The sequence below is a fragment of the Athalia rosae genome, chromosome 2, assembly GCF_917208135.1.
Source record: "Athalia rosae chromosome 2, iyAthRosa1.1, whole genome shotgun sequence".
Taxonomy (NCBI): Eukaryota; Metazoa; Arthropoda; class Insecta; order Hymenoptera; family Athaliidae; genus Athalia; species Athalia rosae.
Window position 1 is genome coordinate 19,119,949 of NC_064027.1, and position 17,882 is coordinate 19,137,830.

At 34.8% G+C, this 17,882-nt stretch overlaps 4 protein-coding genes across 11 annotated transcripts; 2 read left to right on the forward strand and 2 right to left on the reverse strand.

Moving 5' to 3' along the window:
- The first annotated feature begins 161 nt into the window (after positions 1-161).
- LOC105683090 (NADH dehydrogenase [ubiquinone] iron-sulfur protein 3, mitochondrial) lies at positions 162-1,609 on the forward strand. Its single transcript, XM_012395439.3, has 5 exons — positions 162-365; positions 428-511; positions 739-986; positions 1,071-1,316; positions 1,391-1,609. The coding sequence occupies exons 1-5, from the start codon at positions 299-301 to the stop codon at positions 1,544-1,546; spliced, it is 801 nt and encodes a 266-aa protein (XP_012250862.2). The 5' UTR covers positions 162-298; the 3' UTR covers positions 1,547-1,609.
- Positions 1,610-2,041: 432 nt separating this feature from the next.
- Positions 2,042-10,582, reverse strand: LOC105683089 (longitudinals lacking protein, isoforms H/M/V). Of its 6 annotated transcripts, XM_048649621.1 has the most exons (7): positions 10,427-10,582; positions 9,362-9,711; positions 8,914-9,267; positions 8,668-8,797; positions 3,658-3,785; positions 3,211-3,585; positions 2,042-3,087 (listed from the first exon to the last, which is right to left on the reverse strand). In XM_048649621.1, the coding sequence occupies exons 2-7, from the start codon at positions 9,671-9,673 to the stop codon at positions 2,815-2,817; spliced, it is 1,572 nt and encodes a 523-aa protein (XP_048505578.1). In that variant the 5' UTR covers positions 9,674-9,711; positions 10,427-10,582; the 3' UTR covers positions 2,042-2,814. The 6 variants fall into 6 exon arrangements, with proteins under 6 accessions (XP_048505578.1, XP_012250857.1, XP_012250858.1 ...); XM_012395434.4 differs by having other exon boundaries at positions 3,211-3,785; XM_012395435.4 differs by lacking the exon at positions 10,427-10,582 and adding an exon at positions 9,913-10,356 and having other exon boundaries at positions 3,211-3,785.
- A 229-nt stretch (positions 10,583-10,811) lies between these two features.
- Positions 10,812-15,561, forward strand: LOC105683053. Its single transcript, XM_012395349.3, has 5 exons — positions 10,812-12,493; positions 12,702-12,793; positions 13,718-13,811; positions 13,931-13,997; positions 14,072-15,561. Exons 1-5 carry the CDS (start codon positions 12,467-12,469, stop codon positions 15,544-15,546), a joined length of 1,755 nt encoding a protein of 584 aa, XP_012250772.2. The 5' UTR covers positions 10,812-12,466; the 3' UTR covers positions 15,547-15,561.
- A 404-nt stretch (positions 15,562-15,965) lies between these two features.
- On the reverse strand, positions 15,966-17,752 carry LOC105683059. Of its 3 annotated transcripts, XM_012395361.3 has the most exons (7): positions 17,460-17,752; positions 17,232-17,358; positions 17,009-17,155; positions 16,783-16,907; positions 16,443-16,678; positions 16,155-16,356; positions 15,966-16,074 (listed from the first exon to the last, which is right to left on the reverse strand). In XM_012395361.3, the coding sequence occupies exons 1-7, from the start codon at positions 17,514-17,516 to the stop codon at positions 16,042-16,044; spliced, it is 927 nt and encodes a 308-aa protein (XP_012250784.2). In that variant the 5' UTR covers positions 17,517-17,752; the 3' UTR covers positions 15,966-16,041. The 3 variants fall into 3 exon arrangements, with proteins under 3 accessions (XP_012250784.2, XP_048505591.1, XP_012250783.2); XM_048649634.1 differs by having other exon boundaries at positions 15,966-16,356; positions 17,232-17,312; XM_012395360.3 differs by having other exon boundaries at positions 15,966-16,356.
- Between the last annotated feature and the right edge of the window lie 130 nt (positions 17,753-17,882).

Genomic DNA, 17,882 nt, shown 5'->3' on the forward strand with positions numbered 1-17,882 from the left:
TTACTAACAATAAGTATAGTTACTCAATGCCAATATTCAGTCAACGCCCATAACTCACGACGCACCAGACCATAATATAATTCATTTTTGCCGCTGGTTGTTTCGTCGAATCGATACCAGAGAACTCGAATCTCGATTCTCGATTTGTTGGATTTCAACAGCTGTTTAGCAGACGGCCCAAAACTGTTGGAGTTCTATGATCGTAAAATTGGGCCGTTTTGTTAAATATTACTAATGCAGTGTATGTAAATAATTCTGATAAGAAATATAAGTTCGGCTGGATTTTCCAAACTATAAAATGGTTACATTAATAATGAGGAACTTTCGTGTGCTCACAAACCTAGCATCGGTGGCAGCTCCAAAACGTAATAATCTTATTTTTTGGTTAATGATAGTAATTGTTGTATTACATAAACTCAAATTGTAGGTTGTATCTCTACATTTCCTGTGCTCAGGAATCAACCACAACCACCAGCATCCATACCCACGGAAAAAACGGAAGAAACACGACGTATGTTCTCCGATTTATTAAACCAATCATATATGTCATCAGGCTCTGGTTATCTGCTCTTAATTTAACAACTGAGAAATTAATTCTTTTCCTTCAATGGTTATGGTCTCAATTCTGTAGCTTGCTCACCTGTCAAATGTTCTTTAATGTTTTTGAATATTTACATGTCAGAAAATTTAGACTCTAAAACTAATTATCTTATAAACTGAAACGTGGTCATTTTACAGCTACCGTTCGCAAATTCGACTACATCGCACGCAGCCAGTTAAAAGACTTTGGTCGTTACGTAGCTGATTGTGTTCCAAAATATGTGCAGAAGGTTCAGCTAACTGCAGGGGATGAATTGGAGGTTTTGATAGCACCGGAAGGAGTACTTCCGGTCTTATCTTTTCTGAAGGATCACCAAAATGCCCAATTTGTCAACATAATAGACATTACTGCAATCGATGTGCCGAACAGACAATACAGATTTGAGGTCAGAGATTTCAGAATTCCTCGAGCATTATTAATCTCAAGATTCTCCAATGTTGATAATAACACTGTCTTTAAACATTTATAGTTAATATACAACCTTCTCTCATTGCGTTACAATTCTCGCATTCGAGTTAAAACTTACACTGATGAGTTGACACCGATTGACTCTGCGTGTGACATATTCAAAGGCGCTAATTGGTATGAACGAGAAATATGGGATATGTACGGCGTTTTCTTTGCTAACCATCCTGATTTAAGAAGAATTCTTACGGACTATGGGTTCGAGGGGCATCCTCTCAGAAAAGATTTCCCACTCAGTGGATATGTTGAGGTATGAGTCGTCCGTTTCATTTCGAAAATAAGTAGCATTGAAATTAATTAAATAATCATAAAACTAATTTGCAGGTGCGTTATGACGATGAAAAGAAGAGAGTGGTTGCAGAGCCGCTTGAGTTAACTCAAGAATTCCGAAGATTTGAATTGGCTGCTCCGTGGGAACAATTTCCAAATTTCCGAGGTGCGCTTCCAAGCTCTGAGGAAGTACATACTGAGAAGAAGTAAGCTTTATTATATATTCTCACTGTCATAGTCGTTAAAATAAACGTTTATTATTGTCACTGAAAATGTGTTCAAATTGCTTAAACTGCATTCGTTAACAATCCAAGGTCACCCGACGTTGTCCAGTTTCGATGTGTAATATATAGTAAAATAAAAAAAGAAAGAATCATAGTGATATTCGAAAATAATTATGCTTGACAAATAAATTATATTATGATTTTGCAATTAATGTTATGTTATTTTCATTCACTTCATCATTAGTATTTCAATTTTTCTTACCTTCATATTAAAAATTCAACATATTAAGTAATTACATTAAACATTATACTCAATGTATTTTATTATTTTTTCATTTTTCACTGTGATATATAAAAAGAAAAAAAAAAACTAAATCCATTTATGTTCTTGTGTCATTTTTACATTTCTGAAAAACCAGCCAACGATTTTTTTTATCTAAGAAACAAATATCTTTCAACAGAAAATATACTTACATAGCTATACGATTTGCCAAAAATATATGTATATATTGTTTTCTTTTATGGTAATGTAATTTACCTTAATTTAGCATGGAATATACAGCTCACTAAATACTACATATATTAAAATCTTATCGGATTATACCTAAACCATAACGGTAGATTTTTGTTAATGTAATTCACAAACTTGCAATTAATATCATTCCGTTATTTCTTTCTTCACTACAATTTAACAAAATTAATTTTTCGTTGGATTTCGTTTTCAGTAAATCTTACACGAGATAAAAAATAATAAAAGACCAATGATACGATGTCTTGCAGAATAGAAAATGAAAATAAAATAAAATAATTAATACTGCATAACAATCATAGCAATTGATACACGAATTGGAAAGAATATTTTGACCATTGATTTTATAGTTTGAACGTATGCTTAATGTCTATAATGTATTCGTTTTCTTTTTACTTAAACATCAATGTACATCCACTGTTTGAATACAGAGTGGGTATCTACGAGTAGGATTATTATTATTTACAAATATACAGGCTAAGAACTTTTCTTGGGGAACCTTTGTTGTACTGCATTAAACTTCGATAAAATCTATATTAAAATTGCATCTTGTTCACCATTGAAATTTCTATTATTCAAGGCTCCTCAAAAAAGTTGTAACTGCCTCATATCGATGCCCTGGTTTACAGACTGTACGCTGTACTGGTAATAGATCCACTTATGCATAGAAAAGAAGGTTAAAAACGTAAAGGAACGTTTGTATAAAACAGATGACATGATTTTTCTTATATAGAGCTAGTTTTTGGTAGAGGTCTTAACGTAGAGACTTCTCTTTGACGTTCATGGAATTCTTGAAAGCAGGGTACAATGCATAGATTAGTCTGGCATTCTGGACAATGATATTTAGTCTTCCTTCTGAGTATCCTACCATGCGCATCTATTGTGTTCCAACAGTGATTGCAGCCTAAAGCTGGTCCAGGTCGTTGAACCGGACAATGACCGAGACGTTGGTCGCTCGATCCCTCCCGAGAAAGTCGCACTTCACCTCTGACTCCAGTCTGTTGGATAAAGCTGTGTTTTAAACAAATTTTTGTTGTTCTCTTTGACATTGATGAATTGATAGTTGCAGTTGAATATGATATCAATTGAATTTTTGTAGATGCTTTTCAGATAATACTAACCTGCGGCGACGAAGAACTCCGTCTGAGTTCGGCTGTCCTTACTCTTAAACCCGTAACGTGGCTTCCTGATTCTCGACCATCTCTTCCTTCTCCGTGAACACTTTCTTCTGTTTTTATGAATGGTGCGTGATCTATTACGATACTAGGGCTAGTTGATCTTCCAGGATATTCAGGGTTTGAGTGTTGCCTATGTATCAAATAACTGCCAGGCACACTCTGCTGTTGACTGGGTAACAACGGATGGGAATGCTGTTTTACCAAATAGGAAGGTTGCGGGACGGTTAACAGGTTGGTCGGAGTATTTACTGTCATCAAACTCTGTTGATTCACTACAGTTATATGAGGAGATGGTGTTCTCTGAGTATCCTCCCAAGCCTGAGAAGATTGCGGAAGATTCAGAATTGGAGTTGACGATGGATGCGACGACGATGTCGTAGGATAACTTACGGGAGAGGCAACAATGTGAGGAGAGCCTGGTTCACTGTCCGGCGATGGATGACCCGGTTCTGACTCTTTTTTAACACGAGGTTGACGCATTAGTAGACGACCACGTTTTGATCCTGCTTGTTTGACAGCTGAAATGGGTAGTAGAAATAAAATATGAGTCTACCTATGCAATTTTTTTGGTTTTTCAGCTTTTTTTTGGTTTTTAAAAAAATTCTATGCCTATCATCAGTTACGTATTTGTCTTTCTTCCTTAGCATTTTTCGTATTAGAAAAACGATCGAATGGGATGGACCAACTACTATCAGCATCGAGACTATCTTACTCAATTAATTACATCACAAATGATTTTCATGCTATCGAATTACGATTATGAATGCACACATTTTCCACGAGTGTTCAAGAATTATCATATGACTTATTTTTTATTCAAATGTTAAATGACGTTTTTTCATTATTCTTTACGATTATTAGTCTTCAAGTTTGAAAGCTTCTTCTTTTTATTCCGAAATTGATGCTTTCTTTTTTATGTCTTCTATAGACGCGCACATCACATCAAATATTGTTCAATAAAACCATGTTATCGTTTGCAATACGCTGTGACGATATGCAGTACAGCAAAGGGATTAAACACACCGGATTAAATCTCATTGTCAAGTAAATAATTATGTTTATTTTTTATTGCTCTAAATATGATAAGCAAAATCCTGCCATAATTTTTTTTTGCGTTTTTTTTACTCTTGCTTCACATTTGCACAAAAATTCTAACAACTAATTATTTACCAGATCTACATACTACTAAATACTACTCTGAATAACAAATTTCTTTTTTTTGTTTGTTTTTTTCGTGTTTTTTTTATCAATAATTAGTGAACATTGATAATTATTATTGAACAATTAAAATTTATACTACATGTAGCTAATATATATGTATATTGTATATATATACCTAATATACGTACAAAGACGTCCTAGAATTGTATTACTATTATTACTATCATTATTATTATATTATTATTATTAATTTTATCATTCATTGATGAAAGTTTTGTGTTACCGACTTTGTTAAAAACTATTTACACAATTTTAATAAATAGCATCTAGAGAATATACACCTGTGTTGCATAGATTTTGTTTTCATTCTTTATATGTTAATTTTTTTTTTCTTTTTTAGGTTCTTGAAATACTATTTGTCCAGGACCGATATTCAGCGGTAATTTTGGATGCTATATTTTTAATTTATTGAAGCACAACGTACAAACTTTTTGTATCATTGTGAGTCGTGGCGATGAGGAATGGAATGTTAGTTTACATTATATGTAATTTTACTGATGGTTGAGAAATGTATACAGATTATTGATCATGAATTTTTATGTTATCGCAGATCACACATGATTTATCGTTGAGCGCAAAAAATTCATCGCGGGTTTGGGTATTTGTAATGTGTATAAAAACTCGTAGCTATGAATCGAATAATATTATATTTTTTAAAATATAGCTACCCAAAAATAACCATTGATTGTGTGCGTAAGATTATAATACATTCTACTTTATTTATTCATTTTTTCTTCTCCAAGATTACCAAATCTAACGATACAACTAAGCACGTAAGTACAATAGTAATTTTACATTAAAAATTTTCAGTAGTTTTGGTTTACTGGTTGGTTTCTTAATTTTTTTATTTCTGGTTTAAAAAGGAAGTTTGAAAAATATACCTAATTCAACAGTGGTAAGTAATAATCAATAATGTAGTCATAGAAATAAACAAACGAGAAAAAAAACAAGACGGTACACGCTTTTCTCTTTTTTCCATCAATTAGGTACCGACAACAATTAGAAATTTATTTGTATAGCTCAAGATATTAGGCTTTGTGTTATAAGTATGACAAGATTATCGCAGTTCACAAAATAATCATGTGCTTCAAATTTAAAGGTTCGATGAAATCATCAGAACCATTAATTAATCTTGACAACTATCAGCCAAAAATGATTTTTCGCCAATGATTATGTCTCAAAAGTACTAGTTGTTGTTGGAAGGTATTAAAAAGATATGGATGGTAATCATACCAATTTAATTCTAATATACTTTACGGTAGGGTTAACCAACAGACAACAAGGCTCTTTTTTTCTAATTTTTCTTCCATTGCAGTGAAAGTTAAGGTTTCAATCGACAGCTTTATAGAATATCAGGTCATCATGCGGTTAATTCAAAATATCGATCAAGAAGATAGGCGTGTTACTGAATACAGACTAGAAGTGATTCAAGCGAATGGATTTATTTAGAAAAGTAGTTTCATTTAAATGTATACTGTTGTTCTTCAATTTTTTTGTCACGTGGTATGAATTTTTTAATTGAAAACAGCATAAGTACATACAAAGACATTGCCATGAGCAGTTTAGTCAACGAAATAAAATTGAATTTATGAAACGGAATTAGACTGTTTGAGTTTTAGTAATTATAATATTGATTTTTGTTGTCCGAATGCAGCTCTGCAGTTCACATGGAATTATAATTGACACCGTGTAAATTGATGGGCATAGCTGTACTTTGAAGAGCAAAATCGCTGTGTCGGTTGTCTAAATAACCGCTCAACATTGTATGAGGTGTATGAGCCATGTGCATTGTATGCGTTGTGTGAGCATTGAGAGCACTATGTGGCGTTGACGGAGGTCCCATAGGAGAAGGGCTTTGCGAATTGATGTGTTGGCTCAATTGAGCCGGTGGCGGTGAGGCGTTAACTTCTTGTTTAACTCTTGATTTAACACTCGGTCGATTGTTAGGGTATCCTCGCTTCTTATATTCGAGCCAAAGAGTTCGATTATTAACACCAAACATACGTGCTGCCTTGCAAAAACCTATCCCTCCGTACCGTACGGCGTCGAGAGCTTTAATAAAATTTTCATCAGCTTGCGGATTTGTTGATCTTTTTCTTTTGTTTGCCGTTTGTGGGCTAGCGCAGGGACTTTGGCAGTTTGTCGTACACGGCGCCGGTGGGGTCGTCACGCCTGAGGAGTGTTGAACCGTTGAATGAGAAGAGTTTGAATAGTTGGTCAGAGCGCAGCTAGATGCAGTCGTGCTTGTAGTTGAGTACTGACCACTGATCGGTGGCGGCGTTGTTATTTCAGGTGTCGTAAAAGCTGATGGTGCTTGGATCGACAGATTCGTTTGACATGACGACAGAGCAAAACGTGGATATGTATGCTCCATTATTGTCCATTGCAATCCTGCGGGACAGACCAATTTTTTTTTTTCCTTTCTTTCGTTTCTATTTATTTTGGTTGAGGTAACAATTCTTTGCCAATTATCAAACAATGAGCAGTAATAAAAAGTAATTGAAATAAAAGTTATTACCTTAACCATATTCAAATGTCAATTTAACTGTCTATTAATTAATAATAATTAAAAAATTGCGACAAATGATATTATCACTCTGAATCTCATGTGATAATTTGATTATGATAAAAGTAGAAAGAAAAAACTAAAAGAATATAGATAACCGTATTGTTTATCATTAAAGGTAGAAAAGAAGAAAATTATGGCATGGCACAGATACATTTTCAAGCACAAAATTATCAAAATGTTGTGAATCTAGTTTATATAGTTTCTTTTCTTTTCTTTTCTTTACTTTTTTCTTTTCTATTTTTTGATCGAAAAAAAGGCCAAGACAGAGCACACATACACACATAGTGACGAGGGAGCTATGTATACCATTTATCTATTTACCATGAGATCTGATAAGACAAATTTCTGTGTGCTATGTATCTGCGTGCCATGGTGATGTTATGAATGACAATTAATTTAGGTTCATTATTGTTATTATTATGTTTTTTTTTTTTTTTGCATCTATAATTTGGCGATATCTATTATCATGTCAAACGTCTGTTGATCCAATGTGCAACATACTTGAACGCATCTGTGCCAGCATTTTATAGTAGATTCTAATAATATCTAATGTAGTATAATTAATAAGTAACATGCAATTGAAATACCTACCAAAGAAGGAATAGTGTTTCTTTTCTTGTCATGTTTTTGTATGAGTAATAATACCATAATACAAATAAAAATAATAGCGTAGTCATTTTTGATTTTGTTGAATATTTGGCTACAGCAAAATACTTTATATTTGTTTTTTACGGACACTAATGCGCGGTGAAAATTCGAAACAAGGTGCCAATATGTCATCTGTTAATTAACCGATATCCATGGCCTTTTAAATTCCAAAACGAATGTGTAGCACTGAATAAAAAAGGTGACACAAACAATTGTTATCCGTTAATTCATATCGTCATAAATTTTGAAGATATTTCCAATTATTCTAATATTAATAGTTCAAATTAATAATAGAAGTTGTAACGTTGGCTTAGGTATCGAAATAATGTGAAGTTGATGAATTCGCCATAGAGGCGATCATTATATTGAAAGATAATAGTGTAATAAATGAATAAATAAACGAATAAATAAAAATCGGTATAATAATATGGGATTTTTAAAACCGACTAATTTGAGATAGTAACCATGATGTTTATTCGTTTTAATTCAGAATTTAGATTCAAGCTTAGTATTGTTCGAGAATTAATAAAAATCATAGTTTACGTATCACGATTCGAGAATTTATATTTCCTTATATGATATAAAATGTTGCATAAATTCACTTTTAGGGCCGTACCACGTACAACCGCGCTGATGACATATGGGTTGAAAGAATGTTTATGGCGAATTGATGCATTTACATGCGAAAAAATAGAATTCTACGTCTTTGATAATCGAGATAGTATTCTTTGCCTTCACTGCACTATTTTTTTGTGTTTCTGGTGAAAACTTTTTGACATAGTCGTCTTTCAACAAATGAACACTTTTGATTGAATATGGCCACAGATTTTATATAGATGGAAAATTAAAATCCATCGAATCTCTAGGTGTATCATTTTGTTTTTCTTTTCCCAATTATAACGAAACATTGCTCATAGTTCAGGCAATGATTGAACGAATTAATATTTTTTAATTTTTCTTACCTTGATGGGCTGGCGGTTGAGACACAGCAGACGTCTGCGCGGCATTGGCCCCGGATTGTTGACTGATATCTTGCATCGATCCTTCGCTTTGTGCTGGTGTTGTCGCTGAACTGCTCTCCATGTTACTCATCTATGAGTAGGAAAAAAAAAAAAATTAGTAATGTAATTATATATTTAATCCCTAATTACTCCTAATTCAAACATTAACTGCTACATGACTAAAGGAAAGCAAATACGGTTGCTTACAATTGATATCTGGTCTTCGTCAATGCTCCCTTGTGATTCGTTGCTAGCGTTTAGAGGCCGACGCATGTGTTCGCTGCCTTCCTGAGGAACAATCGCTGGCTCCGGTTTCACGATGTTGGTTGCCACCAAAGTAATTTCGTTTATTTCTTCAGACTTTTCCCCAGAGCCTGATGTAGATCCAGTAGATGTCTTTCTCAAGCGTTTTCGTCGTCGCGAAGGAGACAGTGGAGATGGACTCGGCGAACAAGATTCACCCCGATCCCCTCGACCTGGCTCGCTACTTCCACTGGGCCACTTGGTTACAGATGCGGTATGCATTTCGGCAAGTCCTTTGATCTTCAAACTCTCGGCAGTCTTTTGAAAAACAGAAATGAATGACATATTTAGTTAACCGTTTTTTAACTGGGAATTCTGTTGGGCTTTTACGTTCTGGTAAATTTTGATTTACCTTGATGATGGATGGTAGTTGGTCTTGGGATACATTCACTTCCCCGTAATACATAAAATCTACCATGATCTTAAGATCTGAGAACATGACATCTTTCAGTATAACGACCGGGTGTTGACAAGGATTAACGGTAAACAACGACTGAAAGTATGTACTGCAAGCCGAGAGTACAACTTTATGTGCTTGGAGGTGTTGCCCTTCAGCTGCCAGCGTAACGTCGACCAATGTCTCGTTGTTGAGTAAGTTTGAAAAAACCGATATGAAATTAGGTTGGTGATTGTTCCAACGTAGGCAAAACTGCTGCATCGACATCCTGACTTCTTTTAATTTCTGGATAAATTGAAATTCAACTGAAAATAAAGATTATATAGGTTGAATAAAATGATTCTTACGGAAATTCAATTCTTTTAACATCCATCTGATGATGCCATTATGTGGAACTTTGAATATAACAAAACTAGTCTTTAATTTAGTCAGAAAAAAAGACACAAAGGGTTTTAGAAACCCGTCCTTGTTTTCAGCTTTCTGAATAATGAATTTTCAAGACGAACCTAAGCTAGCATGGTGACGATTCGGTTGGCTAGTTGATCGAGCGGAAACGGTATAAAAATCGTAAGGAACGCGAAAATTTCTTCTAGTTCTTTTTAGTCCGTCGAAACGAAGGGCGAAGATTGGAGGTCGTGGTAACGGGCAATGATCGTGGTATTCGTACTATCGATCAGTTAAGGGAAATGGGATTGTTTATGGCCCTTCTGTTTACATATTACTTCGATGATGGTTTTTACACGACCATCGCTGCTTCTCGGCTGAGCGCGACGGGGGTTAAGAGGGGGTCTTGAATTTGAGAGAGAAAGAGAGACAGAAAGAGAGAGTTAAATAAAAAATATTATTCCAACAACGACCCTTTCGATTTTATCCTACACGCTAGTAGCGTTTATAAGGAGAATAAATCTCTTCGCTTATTATTGTAGATAAAAAAATAGACAACAAACAAATAAATAAAAAATAAGTAACGGAAAGGAAAATGGAGAATAGCGTTACATAATTAGAATTAAAATCAGTTACCTTGATTTGGTAAATTTTCCACAATAGACTAGCCGATGACGCTCTGTTGTAACTCGCGAAATGACGTCACTGGCCAACCTATTACGTAGTTTCAATACCAAACATTTATTATTCACACTTTTATCGCGACAATTGATATTTTTATATATCTCTTTATAACCGACACGTTAAATAGTTCGACGTTAAGATTACCAGTATTAATAAAGTCTAACTTGATCAATATATTTACCATTTATACCGTGCTGCCATCCAACGACGTATCGGCTACTAAAAACTCCATAATTTTTTTTTCTTTCTATTGGGACGCGCACGCAATTTTCAGTTCAAATAATACTTACAACTGATTGATCACCGTTAATATATCGATTGGGGAAGCACATTCTAATCAAGAAAGTTCAGTAATACAGATTATCATTATTATTGTTATAGAATTTTATTATTTTATTCCAGAAATGCTTTTGTTATAATCATATCTGTTGATAGAAATGAGAATATGACAGAAATATGTCGATAATTCCATCCCTTTCTACCACTAATTATTATCAGAATATTTAAGTATATAGATGGGTATAATGGAAAGAGACTGAATGCGCATCGGATGAATACCCAATTAGAATAATGACAATAATAATAATGAATAAACAAATTAAAAATTTGATACTGTACCGCCTAGTGGTATACACTTTAATTTTACGCGTTGTTGAGCCAAGAAATTCTGATTCGACTATTGCTCTGGAAAAAAAAAAATTGCAGATACTTGAAGAAACTAAATAATCGATTTACAATCGGAAGGAAATTAAATTGTAGCGATTTTATTCGCTTTCACTTTAAACGCATTGTTCGTGTCGCGATCATTATACTGATTGTGAGTTTGATGTTCCTTAGAAACAGAAAGAAAATTCTCACCATGCAGGTAATCTCGCGCAGACCACGCGCTATGTGAAATAAAATTGAAAAAGTATCAAAAAATAGGGGCAGAGAGGGAGTCGTACCTAATTGTGACAATATTCATTGATAAATCTCCATCATTGTTATGAAGAAATCCGCTTCTTGAAATTGTGCACGGGATTACAATATCGGGCTATAATTTTCACCGGAAGATCGATTGTCTTCCGCCATAATGATTATGGTTATTTTCTGGTCTAATGCTAGTGAATGCGGTTTTCAACTACAAGATTTTTGCGGTCTGTATTCTATAATCTAAATAATAATCATTAAGTAGATACAAGGGGCATTCCTCGTAAACTCGACCAGTTTCTGACCCTTACTGTTGATTTATTTTTCATTTTAATCTTCTCGTAATTGCATGATGGCAGCATCTGAAACAAACATCAATTAAAAAATTGTGTTGATTTCTTTTTTTCTTTAAAATGCTCGTAAGATTGAATTTACGTTCGATATTCACAGACTGTGGTTTTATACGAACACTGCCATATTCATACATATCGGACAATTGCAGCGTATATGCGATTCCGATGGTTCAAAAAAACTAGAAACAAGGTCTCATTTTGTGAAAAATGAAAATCGTATCAATACATATTTTCAAGGTGTTAAGGTGCGAATTTATTCGCATTGATTCAGAGTATATCATAGCATATTATAGGGTATTGTCTACAATACCATCAGCTATAGGTATGTATAGAAAGAAATGAAAACGATTGATGAATGTAAATCATTTTATATACCATATACTTGCAATGTATATATACTTTATTTCAACTTACTGGTGAAGAAGAGGGATCAGTTGGATCTCATTTCTTTTTTTTTAAATCTAAATCAAGTGGAGCGTGTAACATCCCAGAACAGCTTCAGTTGATGATAAACAAAAGAACGGTGTCTTCGCGGGTCGGAGCTCATTTTCATACGCTGCATCCGCCTCGACGGAACAGAAAATTTTCTACTAGTTGTACAAGAATGAAAATCACCATCATATTTTCGTATAGATAGATGTTATTGATTTAAAAAAAAAAATAGAAAATAAAAAATAAAAATAAACAAAGTGCAACGAAGCCCATATAGAAAATTATATCATTAAAAAAAATGCGACTCCTGCAAGTCGCGCATGGGGTAATTATACAATTTGTACATCAATAATTTGGTTTCACCATGCCATAGATTCGTATATGGACGGTTGAATTATGGATATAAATTGTGTTCCGATTGTTGCGATTCCTCCAAAATATCTTCGGTGCTTTCGTTTCTTACATATTCTGCAGATCGCATGTTCGGGATCCGCATTCAACGCGGAAATTAATTTTTACGATTACTTTTCCAGAAATGGAGTCACTTTATCTTAATTTCTTTGACCATTCAAGTCTGCAGCCATGGCCTGTCGGCAGCAGAATACAAAAATAATCATAATTTCAGGTGAGCAGAACAAATATTTAGATTATATTATAGCTTGTTCGTAATTATTTTTTTGTATTTCTTCATACGTGAGTATGACATGTTACACACGTCTAACTACCACAGAAATAGTAAACGGTGGTAGGAGAAAAATAAATTGTATTATTCGGATGAAAACCGTATTTCTTTTGTTAGTTGTTTTTTTTTTTTTTTTATTTCAATAAAACACTTAGAAAATAATATCGTTATTGTTTTTTATTGTGTGAGGTCAATTCTACAAGTGATGAGTGTTGAGTTACGCCTTTTTTGTCGAAGTCATACACAGCCTCTTTCAAGGATAGTAATGAATGAATCCTGCGAATTTATTATTGAAATTGAAAGAATTGAAATTATAATTCTATAACTGCTGAATGAACGTAGTGATATATTTCTCTTTCTGGTGAAATTTAGGACAGTTATAATAAGCTTATACTACTCTTGCTATTGGTAAAATAAATAAAGAACTACTAGAGCACGGTATTGTCGCGATTAAAATCTACTTTGACACGGTGTTCGTTTTACTATAGGCGTGTAGTAAAGTGTAGTGGGTAAAAATTTCTATAGATATACATTAAACACATCTCGGGTCAGGGTATGTGACCGTGGAGTGCTAGTTACCCGTTATGTTAATTCCAGGAGCTCTACAACGAGAAAAATAACGTGACACGTTTACTTCTTCATTTTTTTCTCTTCCTTTCTGTTTCTCACGAGTTCTTTTTTTCTTCTCGCAATGAGATAAAACAAACAGAATTTCATCTTCTTCTTTTAAAATTATGTACAAACCGCAATCGAGAATTGTTTCTTAAGAAATAAATCCAACCAGATCGGACGTTCTATTTTAATTGTTTCCAATCGTAGATCAAGATACGAAATTTTCAGCTGAAAATAATCTCTTTGATCTTCTAGGAGGACTTCTTCCACTCCAAATTCGCTGATGGACAACATGATGAAAAAATTTTCTTATCCAAAAAATGAAGTAACTGCTGGTGTTGGATACGGAGTAAGCTTATAATATCCTTGATGAATCCACCAAGACTTTTACTGGAAACAATTTTTGTACAACCTAAACGAAGATACTGTTGGGTCCAAAATAACAAGCGTTTCATTCTGTATTTACAGCATCACTTACATCCGCTTTACTATCAGGGTGACAAGGAAATGATGTATCCATGCGCCGTCGAATGTGGTGCGTAATTAATTTAGTCTTTGTTTCCTATGCATTCTATCCTAATTGCATGAACTGATTTTAATTTAAAACAGGAGAGTGGGTGACGATGGCATCTGACGATAATACCAACGACGCAAGCAGCAATGTTGATGTGGTTACGGTACGTCCGGATATTTCTAACATTGATATAACGACCCCCATACCTCGACCATATAAAGACGTCTCTCTGTTACGTCCCAAAAAGTATCAGTCGCAAACGAGCATGGTTTCGACCCCAAAGACAACGAGGCACAATGACTTTGCTAATTACCAAGATTTGAAGGGTGCCGATGGGCAGATAGTTCCGCAAAAGGCAAATAACGGATACAACAGTGCAGAAGTTAGTGATGCCAAAGAGACTATGAATGATGGATCATTGTACGCTAGGTATCACAACGACTTAATCAGCGGTTTTGAGGGGGAGATTGCAGAGAATACGAAAAACAAGGAAAATGAGTACTTCGACCCGATCGAGGATAGCTTGAGGTACAACCCGCCTTTTTTCAATGATGATGATAACGATGATATCAACTCTCCTGTGTATTCAAAGAAAAGAAAGACACATAATCCAAAAGGGGAAAGGATAGAAGAAAAATACGTCAAACATAATGTCAGGGAAGAACAACTTGAAGATTTGAGAACTAATAGCTTTGAGACATCAGAAGAGGAAGACTATCCTTCCAATTTTGGGGACCAATCGAGCAGTTATAATCCTCCAAGATATAATTATCAGGGCGACTACAGGGGAGCAGAACCAAAACCGTTCAAGCCGAGTCCTGAAGTTCCGCTACAGAATCTACAACAGTACCCCCCAGGTCATACCGGACATTTCCGAGGAGGAAAAAAGCCAAACTTTCAATCTTTTCATAGTCCCCACAACCAATTTTCTGATCAAGAATATCGACAAGGCTATTCCGACTACCCTGCTGAAGATTATAGCGACTATGTTGAACCTGATGTAAAACCTTACAATACCCTTCCTCGAGGTAACAGACGTCCAAATTCTCTCCAAAAATATCCATTTGCAAAGGTTCCGATTCGGCAAAGACGTCCTTTGACCTATGGGTGGAACGGAAAACACCCATCAACATATGTATCAGGTGGATCACACAAAACCTCTGCCGCAAGGTTTCCCACAAGAACGTATCTTGGATCTGATTACCCAAGAAGTGCTTACTCGGCGGAGCCTGATGATGAGCAACCTTACTACCCTTATGCTCCTAAACACGGGTATCCACCCCAAAATCAAGAACTTCCTGGACGATTTAACTCTGGCGGTCTTCAGGTTGTCGAGCCACCTCAAAGACCAGCACATTCAACGCAATATAAAAAATACCCATATTATAGAAAAGGTCGAAGTTCGAATTTTAGAAATAGCCGACCCTTCATTAGGGGTCAGCTCATTGGGTATAGACAGACAATACCCCAGAAAAATGGGTTTACTAAGATCATTAGGAAATACAAATCCTTTGTAGATCATACGCCAAAGAGATACGTTACTTATGGTAAACCGTATCTGATATCGTGATTAGCTATCATATTTTGACTATGTTACCACTCTATATGGATAAAATTTTCTGTACATATAAGTATACTTTTTTATGTTGAGCTTTGTAGAGCTGTCATTGTGAATAAAAATTAAATATTTCATTAATGATAGCAGGATCATTGCCGCAAATACTTCACAAATATCTAGTTTTAGAGTACTACTATACTGATATTCAGCAAAATAAACATAAGAACTACACATATGCGATCATCACTCATGTGTCATTTTTACTCCTATGGTGACTAATTGTTTATAATTATGACTGTGTTTAATTAATAGATGAGATAATGTGCTGCGATTTTATGATACCTGTCATAACTTTGTCAGCTGTTGTTCGTTTGTGACACACAGTGTGAATTTCACCGATCACTTGTGAACGATCGAAGTGTGAAGTATTGTGGTAGGTCATGTTCGGCCAGCGTTGAGTATGTTATGTCCCTCCTAATATTTTATAGACTAGTGTCTTCCTTCCTTTCATAGTTCTGTTGATTCTTCTTCATACTTGTCCTTAAAGGTAAAGGTGGATTAAATAGACTGTGCCGAAGTCCGGAAGACTGAGAATCCCTTGCATTTTTCAAACGAGTTACCGTTGATGTTGGACTATAATCTGGTTCTGGGATATCCCATGGAACTGGTCTTCTCTCAAAAACTAGAGGGCTTCCTCCTATTGGAGACTGCAAGTCGCTCCTGATATCATTGTGGCTCAGGTAATAGTTTTTGAGCGCCGAAAGTGATGCAATGTTACGATCATTGTTCACTGGTAAATTTAGACTTGAAGGCCTTAAAGGACTATAAAGGCGAAAAACAACATTGAATCATTAGTTCCTTTGGTTAATTTATATCCTTGAGTTTTGGTAACGTAACTAGCTGCTTACCGTGGTACTTCAATTGATCCAAATGCACGAATAGGCCTAGTGTCCAAAAATCCTGCTCGTTCCAAGAATAGCGGAGGAACATCATCTTTGTGAGTGACGAAATTGCACCATGCTATTGTACCCAAAAAACCACCAAAAAGATTAATCAGCCAGAGTGTGCCACCTTTCAATGACAATATCATCATTGTAAAAGGCACAACTGTCAGAAGTGCGGTATTGTGAACTTCAAGATTACTCTGGAATTATAATTAAATTCGTTTTTTATACGTGATGTAAGGTATAAATATCTTTGATTATATCTGATTTTGTATATCTGCTCTTAAGCGTTTATCCGACTCACCATGAGAGCTGTATAGTCAACAAGAAATTGAATAGACAATGCCACATCCATCACACAGTTTGTAAAAGCTAGTACAATCCAAAATGGGAGGAAAAAATGTAGGGTCTTCTTTTCACACAGGGTATCTACAAAGTGTTATAACGTAGGTCAATTTTTACAGTGAAATATTATTAGCAGGGAGTTCAAATTATCGGAAATTTGATGTATTGTGGCATCGTATCAATACCCGTCATTATGAGTATACTGAAAATCATCCAACATCCAGTGACTGCGGTGTAAGTTGCTATCCATGGAAACACCTGCTCCGGTGTTAGGAGTTCAGAAAAACTTTGATTATAGAGTACACCTGCTTCATACATTTGGCAGTTCGCCCCTGAAATTAGAATAGATAAATGGAAATTAATCGTGTCTAATGTTACCTATAAATGCCTAATTGAACAATACTTTACCTTGAAAATATAGCCCGACCAAAACTGGTGTAAATTCAGTCAGAGTGGCGTCTATGGCAACTGGGATAGCACAAATATGAACTAAAACTCCGAGAAGAGTTACTATAAAAATTATGATTGCCTGTACCTAGAGAAGCGGTTTTGAATGGTAAGTTGTCATAGACATCAAGCCCAAAAAGGTGAAGTTGATTTACATTGTGTGCATATAATGTTTGATTTATATCTTACCAATCCTAATATCCCTAAGCCAAGGCAAAAAGGTTTCACAAGTGGTGAGACTGCCATTTGGCGATTGGTTTTTTTTTTTTTTTTTAAGACTTATGATAATTTCTTCTCTGCGTGTTGTTTATTTAGTTCTTTCAATTATTTTTATCTGGAAAGACTGAAAATATCTAACCCATGCCCACTGAACGATTTATCATCGAGGGTCCAACTTACACTGAGTAATACTGATATCATTTTGATATGACGATTTTTGCTGATAAAACGTTGGTATATTGTTTCTCAATATATGATATTAATCTCAATCAGCTATCATTTGTGATTCAGTACGTCACATAATTATCTCAACATGGTGGATTTCTACTAATTTTTATGTACAGTTTCGGAAATATTGGAAAACAATTCACGACTCTAACTAATGGATTAGGA

Coding starts and splice junctions, on each gene's coding strand:
- LOC105683090 (XM_012395439.3), top strand. CDS start 299: ATGGTTACATTAATAATGAGGAACTTTCGTGTGCTCACAAACCTAGCA. Junction 987..1,070: donor ACAGACAATACAGATTTGAG/GTCAGAGATTTC, acceptor AAACATTTATAG/TTAATATACAACCTTCTCTC. Junction 1,317..1,390: donor CACTCAGTGGATATGTTGAG/GTATGAGTCGTC, acceptor ACTAATTTGCAG/GTGCGTTATGACGATGAAAA.
- LOC105683089 (XM_012395434.4), bottom strand. CDS start 9,673: ATGTCGATGCAGCAGTTTTGCCTACGTTGGAACAATCACCAACCTAAT. Junction 8,798..8,913: donor ACGAAGACCAGATATCAATT/GTAAGCAACCGT, acceptor TCCTACTCATAG/ATGAGTAACATGGAGAGCAG. Junction 3,088..3,210: donor GGAGTTCTTCGTCGCCGCAG/GTTAGTATTATC, acceptor TTTATCCAACAG/ACTGGAGTCAGAGGTGAAGT.
- LOC105683053 (XM_012395349.3), top strand. CDS start 12,467: ATGCGACTCCTGCAAGTCGCGCATGGG. Junction 12,494..12,701: donor TCCTGCAAGTCGCGCATGGG/GTAATTATACAA, acceptor TTACTTTTCCAG/AAATGGAGTCACTTTATCTT. Junction 13,998..14,071: donor TCCATGCGCCGTCGAATGTG/GTGCGTAATTAA, acceptor AATTTAAAACAG/GAGAGTGGGTGACGATGGCA.
- LOC105683059 (XM_012395360.3), bottom strand. CDS start 17,516: ATGGCAGTCTCACCACTTGTGAAACCTTTTTGCCTTGGCTTAGGGATA. Junction 17,359..17,459: donor GCTTAGGGATATTAGGATTG/GTAAGATATAAA, acceptor CCGCTTCTCTAG/GTACAGGCAATCATAATTTT. Junction 16,679..16,782: donor TTGACTATACAGCTCTCATG/GTGAGTCGGATA, acceptor TTATAATTCCAG/AGTAATCTTGAAGTTCACAA.